Source organism: Cardiocondyla obscurior, linkage group LG12, assembly GCF_019399895.1.
Source record: "Cardiocondyla obscurior isolate alpha-2009 linkage group LG12, Cobs3.1, whole genome shotgun sequence".
Classification (NCBI taxonomy): Eukaryota; Metazoa; Arthropoda; class Insecta; order Hymenoptera; family Formicidae; genus Cardiocondyla; species Cardiocondyla obscurior.
Window position 1 is genome coordinate 4,984,448 of NC_091875.1, and position 18,846 is coordinate 5,003,293.

The 18,846-nt window shown below is 44.1% G+C and overlaps 2 protein-coding genes across 3 annotated transcripts in view; one reads left to right on the top strand and one right to left on the bottom strand.

The window, feature by feature from the left end:
- Positions 1-18,846, top strand: part of 5-ht2b (5-hydroxytryptamine receptor 2B) — a 44,339-nt gene that overhangs the window by 20,331 nt on the left and 5,162 nt on the right. The window contains exons 2-4 of one of the 2 annotated variants that reach the window (XM_070664357.1): positions 7,118-7,350; positions 13,444-13,615; positions 16,047-16,449. In XM_070664357.1, coding sequence (XP_070520458.1) covers positions 7,118-7,350; positions 13,444-13,615; positions 16,047-16,449 — 808 coding nt within the window. Of the gene's footprint in view, positions 1-7,117; positions 7,351-13,443; positions 13,679-16,046; positions 16,450-18,846 lie in introns of both variants that reach the window. The other variant, XM_070664356.1, reaches the window with a different exon arrangement.
- The window catches only part of Rpn2 (Regulatory particle non-ATPase 2), a 35,102-nt gene continuing 26,653 nt past the window's right edge, over positions 10,398-18,846 (bottom strand). The window contains exons 11-14 of the mRNA XM_070664349.1: positions 12,763-13,097; positions 12,106-12,458; positions 11,425-11,764; positions 10,398-11,129 (exon numbers count right to left, since the gene is read on the bottom strand). Coding sequence (XP_070520450.1) covers positions 11,059-11,129; positions 11,425-11,764; positions 12,106-12,458; positions 12,763-13,097 — 1,099 coding nt within the window. The 3' untranslated portion in view covers positions 10,398-11,058. The remainder of the gene's footprint in view (positions 11,130-11,424; positions 11,765-12,105; positions 12,459-12,762; positions 13,098-18,846) is intronic.

An 18,846-nucleotide genomic window follows, 5' to 3' on the forward strand; every position in this document is an offset into this window, starting at 1 on the left:
GCGGAGTAGAAAAAGACAAACAACGAGGTGGGAGAGCCCGCCGAGTGAATTGAACACGAAGAGCGCTTTCTCGGACTTGCTCGTAATTAGCTTATCGCCGCTGATAACGGTGGAGTTTTCTTCAGATAGGTCACGTCTTAATAATGCAACGGCAGGCAAGAGGCCGGGGCAAGAATGGATGCGAACGTCATACCGTCGTACCGATCACCCCTCCAGAAACTCGCTTGGCGTGTTTCGCATAACTTTCGCAAAACTCGGTCAAGACACGCGGCACATTCGGCGCTCTCGCGAGCTTCCCCGCGAAAAGTCCGCGGCACGAGTTCTCTCTCTCACATCTCCCGCGAGATTGCCCGAGGCAATCTGCGTGAATCCATCGCCGCATCCCATGGAGAATATGAAAATATCGACATCGAGGTCCGCGAAATTCGAGAAGACTGCCGCATGGGGAAGGGGGGAAGGGAGAAGAGGGGGAAATAAAAAAAAGAAAAAAAAAGAACGTAGATTCGCGGAAATCAATTAACTTACCCGCCGAGAGAAAAATCGCAAGATCAAACGAGCTTGCGCTGATTAATCGGCTGACGTTGAAATTATATTCGATTGAATTGGCGAAACACTTTGACGGCGAAGCTTTTTTTCCGGGATTATTTAAACATACGTTTACTCGGGAAATTATTCCTGGAAAACGAAGGTTGGAGAAAAAAAAGGAGAAGAAAAATAGAAATGCGTAAATGCCGCGTAATCAATCTTTTTATTTGCGCGGCGTAATAAAAATAATATGAAGCGAAAAGAGAAAGCTGTACGAAAATAAATTCCGACGATCTGTAGTTCGGTTAATTGATAAAAATCAATTAAATACCGAACAAGACGAGAACTCGCAGATATTCGGATTATCGGAAGTTAATCGGCGCAATTATTTCGCGTCGATTGACAGTTTCAATTTCCCCGGGAGAAAAAAAAGAAAAGAAAAGGAATATTTTTTTTCCTTACGAAACTACGCGGCGCGATTGCAGAATTTGACACGCCGGGCAAAACGTAAAACTTTACTATCATCCTACTTTGAAATATGCACAAGAAGTGCCCAACAAGAACGTAGAAATCTCGCTTTCGTCCCGCAAGTGAAATATATCTCGCCCGAGGAATAAATTCGCGAAAAGTGTGTCGCGTGATCGTCTTTATTTTCAATTATCGACCGGCCGATAATCGATGACGTTTCCGTAAATTACCGCGATCATATTTCGAAGGTTAGAGCGTCACGAGCCCGTGCCGGCCCCATTATCATCCCCCCGAGTTGCGCCGCGGCGGTAATTAACGTCGAGCGTTTCGTATTGGCGCGAAAGAAATTTTCGTCGACTGGCGAACTACCGCGGCTAACGATGCAGACGTGAATGCAAACGAGGTTGCAGTGGATCTATGGCGCGCTACATTCGTCTGCAGTATTCACGGCTCCATTATCCCTGATTAAGATAAAAGACAACTCGCCGACGTTGACGCACGGCGGAGGCCGCGTACCGCGCGGCGCATAAAAAATGCAAATGTGATGTAATCCAAATTACAACGGCGCCCGAGATGAATAAATACGTCCCGATAGCGAAAGAGGAGCGCCCGTTGAACTTTTTGTCTTAAAATCGCGCGGCGAAGTACTCGACAATAAAACGGCGGCGGCGTCGAATAAAAACGCATCGCGCGGCAATAAATGTATTAAGCTCCCTGCTTATTCCGAGGCGAATCGGCCGATGAACAAATAGGTACGTAAGCAATGTAATTTACTTACGGCGCGACCGCTCCGCCTACCCCTCGGTTCTCTTCGACCGGCTCCTTCGCTGCACCCTCGTGCACCCACACCAGCGCTCGGTCGGTCGCGGAAAAGACGGTTTATTAAATTACGGTCGCGCGGCACTTTGCACGACACTCCCGATGTTGACCGTACGCGACGCGCACTTCGTTACGACGAAGAACATGGCGGAAAAAGGTTACGCGCGTCCCGCTCGAGACATTTACCGAGTTAGAGCAACAAGCGGGTGAGAGGGTGGGCGGAAAAAGGGGGAGTTAAAAATTGCGCGACTAACTTCTCGCCGCGCGCGCGGCGCGGCGCCGCCTTTGAAATCTACTTTGGAGCTGGCGATCGAAATGTATTATATATATATATGCTATAGGGCGTACGCGATATATGTATATATTAGTTTCTGTCATAATTGCATGGCCGTGAAAGAAAGCGATCAATTACAGCGAAACATTTTCGTAAGGTAATAAAAATGTTGGACTGTGATTGATCGGGTTTCTTTTACGACGTCTTTAAAAAAGAAAAAAAAAATTTTTTTTTACGTGCAACTGTAGCTCTGATTTACTTGGCGACTTTTTACGACCACGATGTTTGTCTAGTCAATGCAGGACGTTACTATTGTTTTAATTCCGCCTTCCCACTGGACCGCCGCGCGGTTTAATGCGAGCAGATAACGCGCTTTACGACAGCGCATTTCCCTTTATGATATACTCGCGATTAAAACATTACGCCGTAAATGCGGATCAATTTTTGGGCTGATTATCTCGGTTTATGTATGCGCAACGATTACACGCGCTGAAACGTAATGAATTAATATCAAGGACGTAAAGCGCCGCGGAGAAAAGTTAATAGAGTCTACCGGCTTGGTATTGCGCCGTTAATAACCGTACGGGGCTTTTAAGGCTACCTAGAAATGAAATTCTTTAAGAGAAATGACGATAAGATCAATGGGAAAGGAGAGAAGAGGAATATCGGGACAAATGTCGATGAGCGTAACAATCGAAAGCCTCCCCCGTTGATTGCTCGCGCAATAGAACGCTCGGCGGAATAATCGTCAATGCACAAACGTCACATCAACGTTACGCAATTGACGGGGACGATATGGGGATCAATTCTCGCTGCACTTACTGACGGATTGACGCCGCGGCGCCGATCGGCACGAATTCGATCCGCTTCTCCTCCGCGTCGGCACTTTGCGAATTGGGAATTTCGAGAATTACGGCCGTCGTCTTCGCGACATGCAAGTCGAACGTAATTAACGAGCAAGACGAGGATTGATCGCTCGGAAATAAACCAAATTGAAAACCATCGGCTCACGTTCGTTCCGCGTTTCGTAAAATCGCGAGGCGCACTATTTATAGCTCTATTACTATCCGTCGTGATGCATGTAACAATTATTAAAAAATAAAAAAAAAAAATAATAATTGAAAGCGAGATCGAGCTTGACACGAAAAGCCGAACACATTTCAAAGCGCAACGCGGGGCGGGCGGGAGGGTTAAATAAAGAAATTACCGCCGGGGTGAAATGATAATTTATAATTCCGATCCTGGCTGCGATGCGGGCTTTAAATAGACAAGTCACGCGAGACCTCTGCACCAAGCAGTTGCGTCGAAACTGTTCGCCGGTCGAGAGATCCCCTCAGCCCCTCCCCCCCTTCTTGCAGTCGCTAATTACTTGACGCCGTGTCTTGGTGCACAACCGCAATTGTGTTTCGAAATTAAGAGAACCCTACCGCGATCGCTACACGCTCGAATGTCGCCGCGGCGAGCCTCGACACCGCCACGCAACCGACCTTGTGCAAATGCATCAGCGACATCGCATAAACAAATGGTCAAGGCCGCGCGCGGCCGGCCGACTCTCGTTGCACCGCTCGGAAATATTTCATATTTTACAAAGTAAATTCTAAACGCGCGCGCCTCGCCCGTTATTTCCGCGGCGTTGAATAAATACATCGCGATGCAAATGAAATGCATGTGTAACGTAGGCTACAGCTTAAACAAGAACGCGGAGCCGCGATTGAAAGTGGACTTGAATTAAGGATGGTTAAAGAGAGAGCCAGGTGTAATAAATCGGAAAGAAAAAAATATAATTAAATGTAATATCTAAAGTATTCTAAAAATTTTTTAAGTATCGATCGCCTGGGTGCTTTTAGAAATATTATAAAAATTTCTGGATTAAGGGAATTATTAGTTTAGTCTTTCCAAGTGTTAAAATCACGGTTAAAATTGTGACGGAACTAGAAATTGCAGGGCGTGCGCGTTATTAAATTCGGACGTTAATTAATCATATTAATTCTTTTTGGGATAGTTACATACCGTTGGGTGATGTACGGTTGATGGCGTTCGACATCCTTCCTTCCTTCCTTCCTTCCTTCCTTCCTTCTGTGGCAGTGTCCTGGAATTCTGGATTATCCCAACGCGTTGTGGTACTCCAAATCACTTGACAGTATATCACACGGTTCTGTTCTGTTTTTTTACAGTCACAATCATTGTCACAAACACCCGAGAGACGGACGACCGAATAAACGACGGTGGATTTATCGCGGCGATATTTGATGATTAAACTTAAGAAGCGCGACGAATAATTGTTTGTTGTACAAATTTGCACTCTCGATAGTCTCTTTGCACTCGCGATATTAAATGTTCCCCGTGCACTTAATCTTCGTCGACTTCCACGAAAATCCCTTGCTCGAAATAGGATTAGAACCACGGCCGCAACGAAGACGGGCGAGATGCAGATCTGACGATCCGACAATAACATTCGCCGGAGTCAGCTGAACGTTGTTGAAGCAGATGGCGATTGTAGCGCGTCGGAACTACCGGACGCGCGGTGCCCTTCGGATCGGACGCTACGCGCGCTGCGCTCGCGACATAACCTTGTCGCACCGAAGCGCTTTTTCGAGGCACGAAACCGGGCACAAAGCGACGAGTGCAATAGCTCAGACGTGCAAGATACGATTGCTCGTTCCCGGGCCGACGGCGTCGACACTAACTTGTATGCGAGATTATCCTAACCGCGATCAAAAGTACGCGTAATTGCGGAGCGATTAGCGACACGTCTTCACGCCCGGGCCTCCGCGACTAAACTAACATGGCCGTCAGAGATTTCGGCCCTTAGAGAGAAAGAGAAAACCGCGTAAAAAGAGTGAGACAGCAATAGATCAACTGAACGCTGTCCTTCTCGCGCGTACATCTCGGAATCGCCGAGCTCGACGTCCATCTAGACTAAAAAAAAATGTAAACAGATGCGGTACGGCGAGCTCGAGTCGTTCTTCCCCTCTCCCCCCAAAACAAATAACGTGAATAAACTTTCCCAGCGATCCCAAAGATTACGGAAGAGGCAAAATCGCCAGTACCGAACATTCATGAAAGCGAATACGTATGCGTGAATTTATTGCGCTAATTAAATATGAACGCGAAATATTTCAAGTATAGATCCTTTCTTGGAGAACAAGCGGAGCGTATGCGCGCAAATCTCCCCGGGGACAGCTGACGATTTTGCAAGCAGCCAGAATCACGGCGAGCTATGCAGCGACTGCATTAATAACACAGCGAAATATTAGATCGTCGGTATACACGGTGAATAATCCGGCGGCGTGCATGAATATGCAGTTTCTGGGGGCTGCGGGACGGGCACGAGACGGTAATTTCGTTCGACACGCAGAGTTGTGTTAATCCCCTCGCTCCTTCGTGCATTAACCGCTTGTCGTTTCACCTACAGGATCCGTGCCCTCGGTGTACACCCATCCCTCCCGCGTGGGATGGGATACCGCGGGCGCGAGACACCCCGCGCGACATTTGCGCGCCTCTGCGAAATTTAAATAATCTTTGTCAAAAGGAGAGCTTACAACGAAAGGTTAATCATTGTCTCGCGCACTTAAGAGGGGAAACTCTTTGACCTCCTTCATCCGTAAACGAGCTTTCCTCGCTTAAACCTCGCCGTCGAAAAACTTAATCTCGTCGAAATACTCGGAGGATAAATTAAACCCTCCCCCCCACGATTTTAATTGAATCGCAACTTAATTCCGAATAACGGGACCCTTTTGTGCCGGGGATCGGATCGTCGACTGACTTTGAAGCACACCCGAAAATGTATCTTCTTGTCCGATTCCTTCGCTAGTTGTTGCCTCGAGTTGAATTAAAAGATAAAAGTTTAAATCCACATCGCGGGGGAAAAATAAGATTCTTATTAAAAGTGAATCTGCATTTAGCGCGGTATTTATGTCAAAGAAAAAAGAAAAAAAAAAAAATTACGAAAATGAAAAAAAGAACGACCGCGAGGAAGATTGCAACGCGAGTGTATTCGTTGCTCATTAATTACTCGCGTAAAATGATTAGCAGGTAACCTTTGGCGGGAGAGGTCTCGCTGCCGGAAGTTGCTCGACAAACTGAACTTTTTACGCGGCCACTGGATGTAAAACGTTTATTAACGAAGAGTGGGCGTATCAGTTATGGCCTTTGGCAGCTTCGCAAAAATGAATAATTGAAAAAACCCGAGAGCACCCATTGAAACTCGAGTAACAGCTCCACGGAGATTAATTATTAAACAAAGTTTAAAGGTCGTAAATAAAAGAATAAATAAAAAAAAAAAAGAAAAAAGGAAAGAACAAAATCGCTGCAGCGTTGATCTCGAGGTAACAGCTTTCCGCTTGCGATAATATTGCCGTTCTCAGCGTCCTGCCGGGAAGAGAAGCTGACAATTTAATATCGAATAGTCCCGAAATGCCCGAAATGCAATCTAGCGAAGATTAAAGGAAAATTGCCGCGCCCTTTACGAAGTTTACTTAATAAACTACGCATGCAAATTACTTGTCTGTCGTAATCACACGTGCCGACAGATCCGTGTATTCACGTCGCCTCGGTGTAACACCGTGCTAAGAAGCCGAGGTAATAACGATAATTTCACCGTCCGATCAATAGCGAGCCAGCTCTTCCGTGTCTCCAATCTCCAACCACTACAAGCCGGTAATAAAAATCCAACGTCGAGTCGAATTTAATGTCGAGCGAAGGGACAAAAAAAAAACGCTCGCGACGAACGCGATTTAACGTCGAAGGAGAAAAAAAAAAAAAAAAACTGCGGTTTGTTCCACGCGAGGTCAGCGCGTTAAAGGTTCAATTGTTATATTAATTCCGACCACCGCGTTTCTCTCGATGCTAAAGTCCTGCTTAATGCGGAAAAATATCCCGCGCGGCGCATAAATAAAATCCACGGACCGAATGTCGGGGTAATTGAAATTTATCTGCCGGCGAGTCAAGACGCCGCTAATTGAGCCTGGGATTTAATTAGCCGCGTTCGGTAGAGCACTCTGGACCTCATCCCGCCGTTCTGTTTCGCAGGATACTTCCCGCTGCCGTCGGTCTACTGCCTCGCCTGGATCTGCCTGGACGTGTTGTTCTGCACCGCCAGCATCATGCATCTCTGCACCATCAGCGTGGACCGCTATCTGAGCCTGCGCTACCCGATGAAGTTCGGGCGCAACAAAACGAAGAAGCGGGTTACCCTGAAGATCACCTTCGTCTGGATTTTGAGCATCGCGATCAGCCTACCTCTCAGCCTGATGTACTCGAAGGTGAGACTTCACCCTCGCGACTCACCCCATTCGTTCGATCTCGCGCCGACTTTCGGTCCGCGACAATTATTTTGTCAATCAGAATCTTTTAATTGCCTTCTTTTTGTCGTCTCATCCTATCGTTCGTTTTCTCTTACCCTCTTATTTTCTTTTTTATCTCTCTTCCGACCGGACCCTTCTCTTCCCCTTTTCCATTACTCGCCCGGGAATATTAAATAAGTAGAAGAAACAGTCATTGGTCAGACGTACTTCATTACACCGGCTTTCTTTTTTTCTTTCTTTCCTATTCCCCTGCTAATAATTAAAAATAAATTACACAGCGCGGATCATTTTTCTTGAAAATAATGGAAGTACACTGCGCTTTCTTTCTTTCAATAAAACTTACCGGGCCTTTCGGTTTGGCTAAGGTAGGTCAGGCGCTGTCGACCAACGAGTATATTCATAAATTCTCCTATCTCGCCCAAGTTGTTCGCCCGCTTCACCCATGTACCTTTGAAAAATTACACAGTTTCTCTCCAGATATGAATGCACGGCCGAAGCGAAGGCGGAATGTAGCCGCGATAATTTCTTTTTGCCGCGAGCGTGCCGCTCGATTTTTCCGTAACGATCGAAAGATTGCGCCTGTAAAGTCATCCTCAGGTGGCAGGCCGCGGATCCCGATAGCCCGAGAGTTTATCGCCACTCGCGGGAAGCCGTCGCTCGTCGATCATCCAGCCCGATGCAGGATAAGGGCGGGATGGATTTACGCGGGGGTGCCCGTCGCATCGCGGCGCCGTTTTTCATCAACGACTCCCGGCCCGGAAAAGGCGGCGGCGGCGGCGGTTGCGTTCTCTCGCGAAATTAACGACGCGAAATGAAGCGACGCTACATTATGAAACAGCTGTCCGTTGTTTCGGCGCCGGCACCCTCGTAAATCCCCGACTAACCCTTCAACCAGCCGTCGTTTCAATGCGGCTTTATGCCGCAGCCGTCCTGAAAATCGCGTTAAATGTCACCGTCCAAATCCCGGGCCTTCATCACCGCTGAATAACACAGCGAGTGCGCGGAACGCATTTTGAAGAATTGGTACACACACACATACACACATACAAGTACACACACAAGCGCATGGGTATTTCTATAATTTAATTCAATGTAATTATTTTAAAGCCCAATAATGCGAAGCTCGCTCCACCCGAGGTTCGCTCGTTCTTCATCGCTGCTTAGCTTTTACGTTTTATTGTACGGTTTTGTTTTACGTTTCCGGTCTGCGTTGGGAGGTAAAAAAAAAAAAAATTAACGGAGGGGAATTAACGCCGACTGCGCGCGACAACGAAGTAATTATACATGTCGCCTTTAATTTTCGCGAATGGAAACATGACTGCGAGCACCGGTGAAAAGTACCGGGGCGCTATGGGTTTCTCGGGGATGGATGTAATGTGTACACGTCTAACAGGTTATTTTCTTACCCGGAGCGTGTTCATCGTCGTAGAAGCTGCCGTCGGCTTGCAAACTGCTCTTGCAAATGCGCAAAGTACTTTCGTTTCACGGCGAGAGGGGACGAGGCGCGAGGCAGCGAGCACCGCCGCATCGACGAGTTTGTCGGGCGAGTTTCAGCAACTTTACAACACCATTTACCAGCACGTTTCAAGCCTTACTTGGGTATTGATCCAAATTTCGCGGCCGCCATATACTCATTCAAAATTCCATCCGGCATTCGAGCGAAATTCGCGCCGCGAGGCGATACAAATATCCCACCTGGTTGTGTACATTTCGCGTTTTCCCTGCAAAATCATTTACCTTGCATTACGATAAGAAGGAAAAAAAAGAAAAAAAAAAAATGTGGATGGTGCATCGGTGATGGAATTTCACGTCAAACTGTCCCGGGTTCCTTCAATTTATCTTTTTCCCATTTTCTTTTTTTCTTTTCTTTTTTTGCAATTTAATTTCTATAGATTCGCCAATTCTCGAATGTCTGTGAAATTAAACGTCAAAATTTCCAAGTGCAACCGACGCGATCCTCTTTTCGAGATCTCGCTGTCATAATTTATTAACTTTGGTTTTTGAAATTTTAAGCATTTGCATTTTTATAATTTAGAAACTTTTGAGAAACGTCTCATCTTTTTTTTTTTTTTTTTTCAAACTTTATTATTATTATATTTTTTTTTCTTTTCATTTTTTATGTTCTCCACGTCGGTTTCGTCCTTGAATCTTCCTTGCTTCCCGCCTTGAAAAACCCACGTGGAAAATTAAAGGGCGCGGCGACATCATCTCCGAGCCACTCTCGGACTCCCCAGGGAGACCTCACCTTGTCAAGCGCTATCGACTGACGTCGAGCGGAATTCGCACCTGCGGAGAACACGTGTGGCGGACGTGCACGTGCGTGCGCTGCAATCTTGCAAGGGTGAGACGTCCATTTCATCATCTCCTACCCCTCACTTCCCATCGCAGTCATCGACGAGCGTTACGACTCGCGCTCGATCAAGATGACCGCGGCAACGCGAGCCTGACCATTACGGACGACGGGAACTAAGAGCGGAAGCGTATTTCAAGGAAGATTCATGTCTACGGAGTGACCCGCGGGCTCCCCGTCAAACTTTAACGACGAGCGCGATGAATTATGGAGCGTATTGTCTCGCGGATGCTGCGCGCTAACTTCGGAAATAAAGCGCCCGAGCTGGACGTGTAAGGATAACTCTTCGCGATCGCGTCCGTAAGTTTAAATTATTAATAAGCCGTTCGCGGAAAGTTGCGAGTCGCTAAGGCGCGATGACAGCCAATTTACTCACGTCCCGCAAGAGTTATTTCAGCATAATTGCAGAAGTGGCAAAAAAAAAAAAAAAAAAAAAAAGAAATCAGATGTTTTTCAATAAAGATAAATTGTAACTCCTTCCTGCAAATAAATGAAACAAAATACATATCGTTTTATTAATATTTTCTCCTCTTTGTAAGAATGCGTGTAAATAATAAAAATCGTGAGCTCTGTTATTGTACCTCTGCAATTTCTTACTTCGAGACTCAATTAAAGCAGAGCATAAGAATAAGGCGAGTGACTGGCGGAACAGGTATTATATTTCCTTGATGCAATAACGTTTTATTGAAATATCTCATTGATTAGAAAGAAAAGTCGTGACATATATAAAAATTAAATTAAATTAAATTAAACTTTAATTATTACAACCTTAATCGAAAATATAAAGATGACCTCACAATTCTTGCCGTATAAAAATGTAATTTTATAATACATAATTTAAAGAGGAAAAAGAAAAGAGAACTCGCGGGAAAAAGGGGACTATCAATTTATTTACAATTATTGCGCTGCAGGAATTATTTTTAATATATTACGATCTTTCTCTTCAAATTGTGCTAATAAAAATTAATTTCTAAAATAGACAAAAAATTGAATACCTTCACGTTAGTCCATAAATATACCTATTCGTACAGGAAACTGGTGAGCCGTTCATTAATCTTCTTAAACCTGCTTAGATCCTGCTATCTAATTAAAGAGTTGTAAGGCAGAAGACTGATAACACGAGTAAGTCTGGCGCAACGGCTTTATTGCAGCTAGCAGTGTTCCGCTGATTTAAATAGACACGCGAGGAAACCAAGCCTAAAAAAAGAGAGAGACACGGGGAAGTAACAAAAAATGACGAGCATATTGCGATGCCATCACAATGACGAATGGAGGGTGACAGAATGACGGAACAGGCTGACGCGCGTTTCCGGCCTTTAATCCTCGGTGTACTCGAAGGGCTCGGGTGGTTCGGCTTCCTTCTCCTCCTCCGGTTTCGGTCCGAAGGCTGAAACAAACCGGAGGTGCTCAAGAACACACCTTTCGAACTCGATACTAAAATAGAAGCAACTTAAACTTCAATATTTCTAATAATAATTTTTTTTTTCTTTCTTGCTTGCGTTAATATTAAAAACATAAATTATTTTTTGAAAATATTAAAACTCTCGGCTATCTATAAATTAATACTCTTAATTTTTTTAAAACCTAATAATTGATAATTATTTCGTAAATGTAATTTAAAAAAAAAATAAAATAAAATACATTTTTTTTTAACTGTTGCTTGATTATTATAAATCGCTTACCGGCAACGGGTTCGACGAGTTCTTCCTCGGTATCCGTCTGCATATGCTTAACCATGACGATGCCACCGATCTGAATATCTTTAACCGGAGTGTAATGGCTGCCCTCAACCAACTGAATCACCTTCAACTGCTGGCGTAGAACTCGCGCGGGATTTTGAAGAATCTCGAAGCTCGGTTCAGGCTCCTTCTTCTCCTTCTCATCATCTTTCACCACTTTTTTCTCGGGTTTCTCCTTCGTTTCCTTAGTCTCCTTCTCGTCCTTCTTCTTGTCCTCCTTCTCCTTTGAGGACGACGCGGCCTCCTTTACCTCGTGAAGCTCCTTCGCCTCCGCAGGCGGATCCTGCAATTTTTGTTTAATCTGCTTTCTTACGAGAACGAGTGTTTGAAACCTATTTGCGTCTTCCCTTCACCCGTCACGAACGTAATATATAAATTACTATGTTTGTTACGAAGTTTCAGAACAGGAAGATCCCGGCGGATTGTTTGTAACAACCTTTGATAAAGGAAACGCGTGGGATTCCGTTCCCATTTATTGAAATACTTGTTGAAATTACTCTTAATTATTCTCGTTATCATTCTTTCGTATTTTTTTTTTTTCTTTTTAGTAGTTAAGTTTGACTTGTCCTGATTACAATGAAACATTTTCTCCGTCGGTATTTCTCGACTTCTCTTTCAACTTACCACTTCCATTTTCTCGTGGGAGTCCCGGGCTTTTCTTTCGGTCTCGCGTCTCCTGGCGCGAGCCGCGATACTCAGAACAGCGGTGGTGACCTTTTCTCGCTCCTCCCGCTTCTTTTCCTCGAGCGGCGCGGGATAAGCGTACACGCTCGGCCTGGCATTTGACTTAATATCCAGTTTCGGCATTTTCAGTTGGGCGTTCAATGCGATCAAACATGTGGGCGTAAAGGCAAGCGCCAAGCAATGTGCCAACGGGAACCAGTACCAGTACTGGGTGAACACCAGAGCACCCACTACCGCCAGCATGTTCGTATGTCCCGTACGCGATTGCAATGATACGGTTACGTTACGACCACCTGAGAAAGGGCAAAATTTCGCTTATCTCATTTGACATCCGTGATCTTAGCCTACTTCCCTCCCGATTTAATTAATTAAAATCTTAAAATATTACGAAATTAATATGCAAAAAAAAAAAAGAAAAAAATAAATAAATTTCGAGTCTCTCGCGTTTCTTAAACATTCAAAACTTTCAGAAAATAAAAAATATATTACAAATTATTCAAATCACCGTTCTAGATTTACGAGAATACTTACATTAAAAATTTAAATTTTCATAAATCGACGAGTAGTCGTGTAAAAAAATTTCCTGAGGAGACTCACCGGCGTCGATGATTCCTTGCGCTAGGATTGCTCCAAACTTGGCCATCACGTCCTCGTGTTTGTCGACAACAACTTTAGCGTACAATGCCCTGAAATCTTTAACGCGAGCGCACGTGGACTCCGTTTGCTGGATCAGGATCATAGCGGACGCGATTAGCGCGCCTTGCCTGACGAAGTTCACCGGATCGTTGGTCATCGGGTCCAGTAGAGCGATAGCTTCCTTGAGACCGGTACCCGCACAAGCGATGCCCAAAGCCATCGCCGCGCCATACCTCACGTGAGGATTATAGCTTTCGGCCAAAAGGGATACGACACTCGGGCACTGCTCCGGAGTCCTGAAACACATAAGAAAATACACTTAGCAATAATAATAATTTTTTTTTAACAAACCGATCAACCTTTGAAAAAAAAAAACTAATCAATTTTTTCGGAGAACAACTTTGGTGATATTCAAAAGATTATTAATTTTTTTTACCGCACCGCCGATAAAATAACGTGTTATAGGCGTTTAAAGTTAATGTAAAAGGTTATGATATTTAAATGGCTTTATATTATAATAACGCAATAATTAATTGATAACAATTTGTTATTAATTTAATAACGTCGCCACACGTCTGACGCACCTGGACGCTCGCTGCGAATTATTAAATTATTATTAATTATTTTCTCATTCTGTTTCAGGACGACGATTCGATCCTGGTAGACGGGGCCTGCCAGATCCCCGATCCTCTTTATAAATTAATCGGTAGCATAATTTGCTTCTATATCCCGCTGATAATAATGCTGCTGACGTACGCATTGACAGTCAGACTTTTGGCGAAGCAACAGCAGAACATCGGAGGGACAGGAGCAGGTTGGTCATCGGGGTGGTTGGGTGCTCCTCAGGGTGCCCCTCAGGGTGCATCCTCCGCGACAGGTTAGTGTCCTAAGCACTAGCCTGTTTCTCCATTCCTCATTAAAGTCTAACATCGATCGACGTTTATCTAGATAGGTGTTTCGATAAAACATTTAAGCAACTCGCGCCTCACCAATTTTCCATTCTCCCTCACATTCGATTTTTCTAACATTTACAATTTCTATGCTAGACTTTTAGAGACGCAATTACATTACAATGGCAAAACTATTTTTCTTTCATCTACATTTATATCATTTCATGAACGTGCTATTTCCCGCTTTCCTCTCATCAACCTAACAGCGATAGACGAATAAAGAAAAAACAAAAAAAAAAGGTTATTGTCGTCTAAAGTGTTACCTTGTTATTAATCAATTTTATACTTTTCGATAAACATTTTTTTTTAAACTTGTAAAAATTAACAATCCTCAAAATATAATGTTAAAAAAAATTATTATTAATAAATTAATAAATTAGAATTATTATTAAAAGTAGAAGAAAAATTAATTAAAACAAATTTTAATAAGAGATATAATACGACATGACGATGTATCTCTTTCGCCAATTTTCTTCTCGCGAAACAATTCTGCGCTTTCCAGTTTTTTTTTTTCTTTTTCTTTTCCTTCTTTTTACTGGAGGATACGTTTTATTCAAAAATGAATGGCGCGACTAGAAAAGAAAGCCGCGTGATTTAGTTTCTCCGCCTGATAAAAATTATTTATTCCGATTTATCGGCCAGCTTCCGAGACTTCAAAGGACGCCGTGTCTGCAGGCGTCTCATAAACGTTTTCCGAGAACACTGGCACAAATTCGTCCCCCTCAACAAAGCGGCCCCAAGGGAGAGAACCTTCTATCATCTCTCTTTCTCTTCCGCAACGGAAAGTTTTGCCGGAAGCCACATCGTCTATTGTCGCTTTGATTTTACCTAGACAGCCTTCCGATTACTGCCTCAAACGGGATTTGCATACCAACTCCATGGCGAAGTGCACCGCGCTATTTTAAACACTGCGTTGCGCAATTATTGTGCTTTAAAACGCTTCAAATAAAAGAAAAAAAAAAAAGGATGAAAAAAATTGCGTGACGCCCCGCATGTATTATTTAAATTAAACGCGTAAACAAATGCTTAAAAAATTTATCAAAATTGTATTTTTTTTTTAAATATAATAAATCATAAATTAAAATTAATAATTTGATAACAATAATAATCTTTGTACTATAAGCTTCTATATAAATTCTAATATATCTTCAAATAATTCCCGGTAACTTTTGCGAGCGAAACCGGAGCTTTCGCGATTCCTTAATAGCCCCATTCACAGATTAGCCAATTAGAATTTATTATCGCGGATCTCGAGCGCGTGCAATTCGCCATTATTGTATAAATAATTCGGCATGCAACATTGAGGATGCCTAGCGGGTGATGGTTGCTTGATTAATGGTGTCAGCGCTGGCTCGTTTTCTTTTTTTTTCATTTTTTTTTTCGCGTCGAATCGATCCTGGAATCGATAGAACGAAGGGGCTTAGGTTGGGCTTCTGTCTAGAAGCACTCCGCGACAAGAAATTTCGCCGGCACGTCAACGGAAGCATGTCGACGTCCACGGCGGAGATATGCAAATGCCGGCCATTATGCAAAGATCTCGGATGCGGCACAGTATGCTAAGAAGGCCTCGTCCGGCTGCTCGCCGATATGAAAATTAATCGATACCCGACGCGAGAGCCCTATTCACGGGCACTTAGTATTCCGCAGGATTGAAAGATTGCAGGACATGACACAGAAATCCTTTAAGTACCTCATTAGTGGAGCTTTTATCGGCGGAATAAAAATATTCCGTTAATTTAACAGAAGAGGTAAATTAAAGAAGAAGTATAAATAAAATTTACTTAAATTACTTCTTGAAAAAGGTTGTTTTCATTAAAAATAAAAAAAAAATTATTTCTCCCGCAGGACGTCTTGCAATCATTTAATATTTCCAGCGGTGTCGATGATTTAATAAAAAAAAAATTCGCGGAATAAATTTTGAATTTTCAAGTACCTAAGCAACAAGCAGTTCCTCTCGCATAACGAAAGCTCTCACCTTAATTCATTCGATCGAAAGCGCCTTTAAATCGAAGAAAAAGACTAATTCAATTTTCAATATCTGCAGTCGCTAAATTCACTGAAATCCCGCGTTTTCCAACAAAGAAGTGTCCCTCCCCCCTTCTCGCGCAGAGTAAATCCCGCATTTTCCAATGCTCTCCAATCACCGAGTCGCTAAAATCCCAATAAAGGTAAAAAAAAAAAAAAAATCCCCTCCGCTCGCGGATGAAATAGAAGATCACCGGAGTCGTCCTTTCCTCGCTGAGAGAAAATTCTGATTAATCGCTAAAACCTCTGGTTCTCCGATAATTCGCGCAGGGCTCGACCGGCGGGGTACCTGGAAGAGATATCTCTTGAACAAGAGTTCAGGCGGCAGCGGCGGCACGCCGCAACACACCTCTGGCACGTCGACCGACACCGAGCTGACCACCCTTGACACGCACGAGCTCTGGCTGCAGGAGAGCGAGCCACCACCCTCGGCCATGTCCGCCCTCCACGCCTTCGGCGCGGAGATGTTAAAGCTGTCCAGGGGCTTGGAGGGAATGGCCAGCAGCTCCAGCAATCAGACACCAAAATCGACAACCCAACATCACCATCATCATCTTCACCACCATCACCACCACCACCCGCAGTACCAGCAGCAGCAGCAGCAGCAGCAACAGCAATTGCTGCAACTGCAGCCGCACGGTCCATCGCCGCGCAGATGCAGCTTCCGCAATGGGTATGACGAATATTGCAAGACAATTGTACGCTTGACGATCGAAACTTTTCTAGATATAAGTTTGCCCCGTAGCACAGATATGGTGCCAATAAAATCTACGACGTGTAGAACGAACCGATGAGAAAGGAATATCAATTTAGACGTGCGCGTAAGTTGGAAAAGTTTGAGGAAAAAGAAATCGAGCCCTGAGAGACAAACGATAAATAAAAATATGTCCAAGGTAGTGAGCTCTCGTCGGCTTTTTTTTCTCCGCGGCTATCAAAGCGCCCGATGTTTTATGCAAATTGTTCGGTGCGCCGCAAACGCGATATCGCGTTGGGATGCGAATTTCCGTGCTCGTCTGAGTTTTCGCGGCGGATGCTTTCGCAATTATTAACGACATATCCATCGTAACCCGCGGGCTCTCAAAACCCACCATTGTGTCTGACGGCGGCACGTTTCCGCGGCAATACGACGGCACGAATTTACGTCACTTTGTCACTTCAGCTCGCACAACACCGTGACTACTACGAGACGCGGTTAGCCTTGCGTCAAATCAACTTACAGCGGCAGCCGGAGAGTTTCCGACGAATTTATGTCACCCGATGCGCGGAGAATCTACGCAACTATCATCGAAGATCTTAAGATTTCTAACAACATTCCGTGCACTATCAAAATTTATAAGTCTCCTCATCCGTTATTTTTTTAGCTCAAAAGATTTACGCATCCTTTATTATTACTTTTTTTATTTTTTTTTTTTATTTTAAGAATTTAAGGAAATATTAATTTTTTCGGTAGTCGAGCATATCGAATGAAAAGGAAATCAACTTTAAATTCATCCCGGTGCGCTAGATATATTTTCTTAGAATGTCCTTACACACAGGATCACATCGCTTACTTCCTCAAGGAATCGAACGAGAGGAGAAGAGATATAGCGGGTGGAGAAGAGCGAGTTGCGGGCGGGGGAATTATATTTGACGTCGTTTAGAGCTTCCAGCGTCGATCCACGAGAATACGCAAACTGAAAGTAGAATGAGAACGTGGGAGTGCGACCGGAATATTAAAAGACTTTTCCAACCTGCCGTACTAAAATATGTTTCAATCATAATCCGCCACCGATCCGCTGTCCTGCGTCTTCAATTTCCTACCGCCTTTGAGAAGTTTAACAAGTATGTTTAAAGTTCAAACGTTTCCAGGGATCAGATCAACGGCGAAATGTGTATACCGTGGAAAAATAAAATAAGTGAATTTAATAATATCAAAAGAGAAATTAAAAGGTGCATCCTAACCGCGAGGAAACAAAATTAGCGGCGAGAGTCGAGAAGGAATCGTGAGATTTTTCAGAAAATAGCGAAGCACGCGGATACGCGAGGAATGCTATTTCAAGTGGCAGAAATCTTTGAAAAACGAGCGATTCACAATACGAGATACGCGAGATTTTCGAGACGCAAACGACTGGAAAAATCTCACGAGAAGCGTAAAAACGGAATCGCATCAAGCGGCAGTGAAACGCAAAAATCTCTCAAAGTAAATTGCCGCGATCATTAGATCGTAATATTTCAGATCGACCGGTCTCAGTTTTCTTCTTTACTCTTGCACTTCTTAATGGACGTATTAGTAACAGAATCCCGATAGCGAGTCCCTTTGGCTTTAATGATATATATTTAAAGCTCCATCCAAGAGTACATCCGCCAGGAAAAAGTTGAAACAAATCCCGGGGTCGTGCAAATTCAACCTTTCGGGAAAACTAAAAAATTTACCCTCAAACAACTAACTCCACGTACACGGTCTACTCGTGCAACAAATAATTCCTCCAAAAAGAAAAAAAGAAAAAAAGAAAAAAAAAAGAATAAAAACTAGAAAAACTAAATTTTTGATTTTACAATATTTTACGGACATATTTTTTTTTTCCGAGCGGCGGAAAAAAATACTTTTCCCAAGACGTTCGCGCGGGAATGAAGTCGCCGCGTGCGGTCGCGCGACTTTTTTAATTTCGCATATTTCCGTGGCGGTCAAATTTCTCGACAAATCTCGCTGAATCCTCACGTGAAAACGCGAAAGCGGGCGCGTCAGAAAGGTCACCGTGACGACGGGAAAACCCATTTATATACGGTGGCCTCAAAGTGGATTGCACTTAGCTGCTGGCATTCAAAGTGCAAAACGGACCAACCTCCGGACGGGAGCGAAAAGGGCGAGCGAAAGGGACGGCGGGGAAGGGCGGGTCGCAGATGGTGAGCTTCGCCCGTGGTCGCGTACTTAAGTAAACTGCTCCTACCCCCACGTGAACCTCTAATAAAGGAATGCACTTAGGATCGTGCCTGTGAACGCATCAAACGAAGATTACCTCTCTATTGCGCGCGGAGGACTTTGCCTTTCGCGGAGTTGCTTTCTGTCGATCTCGTAAATTAAATAACCACG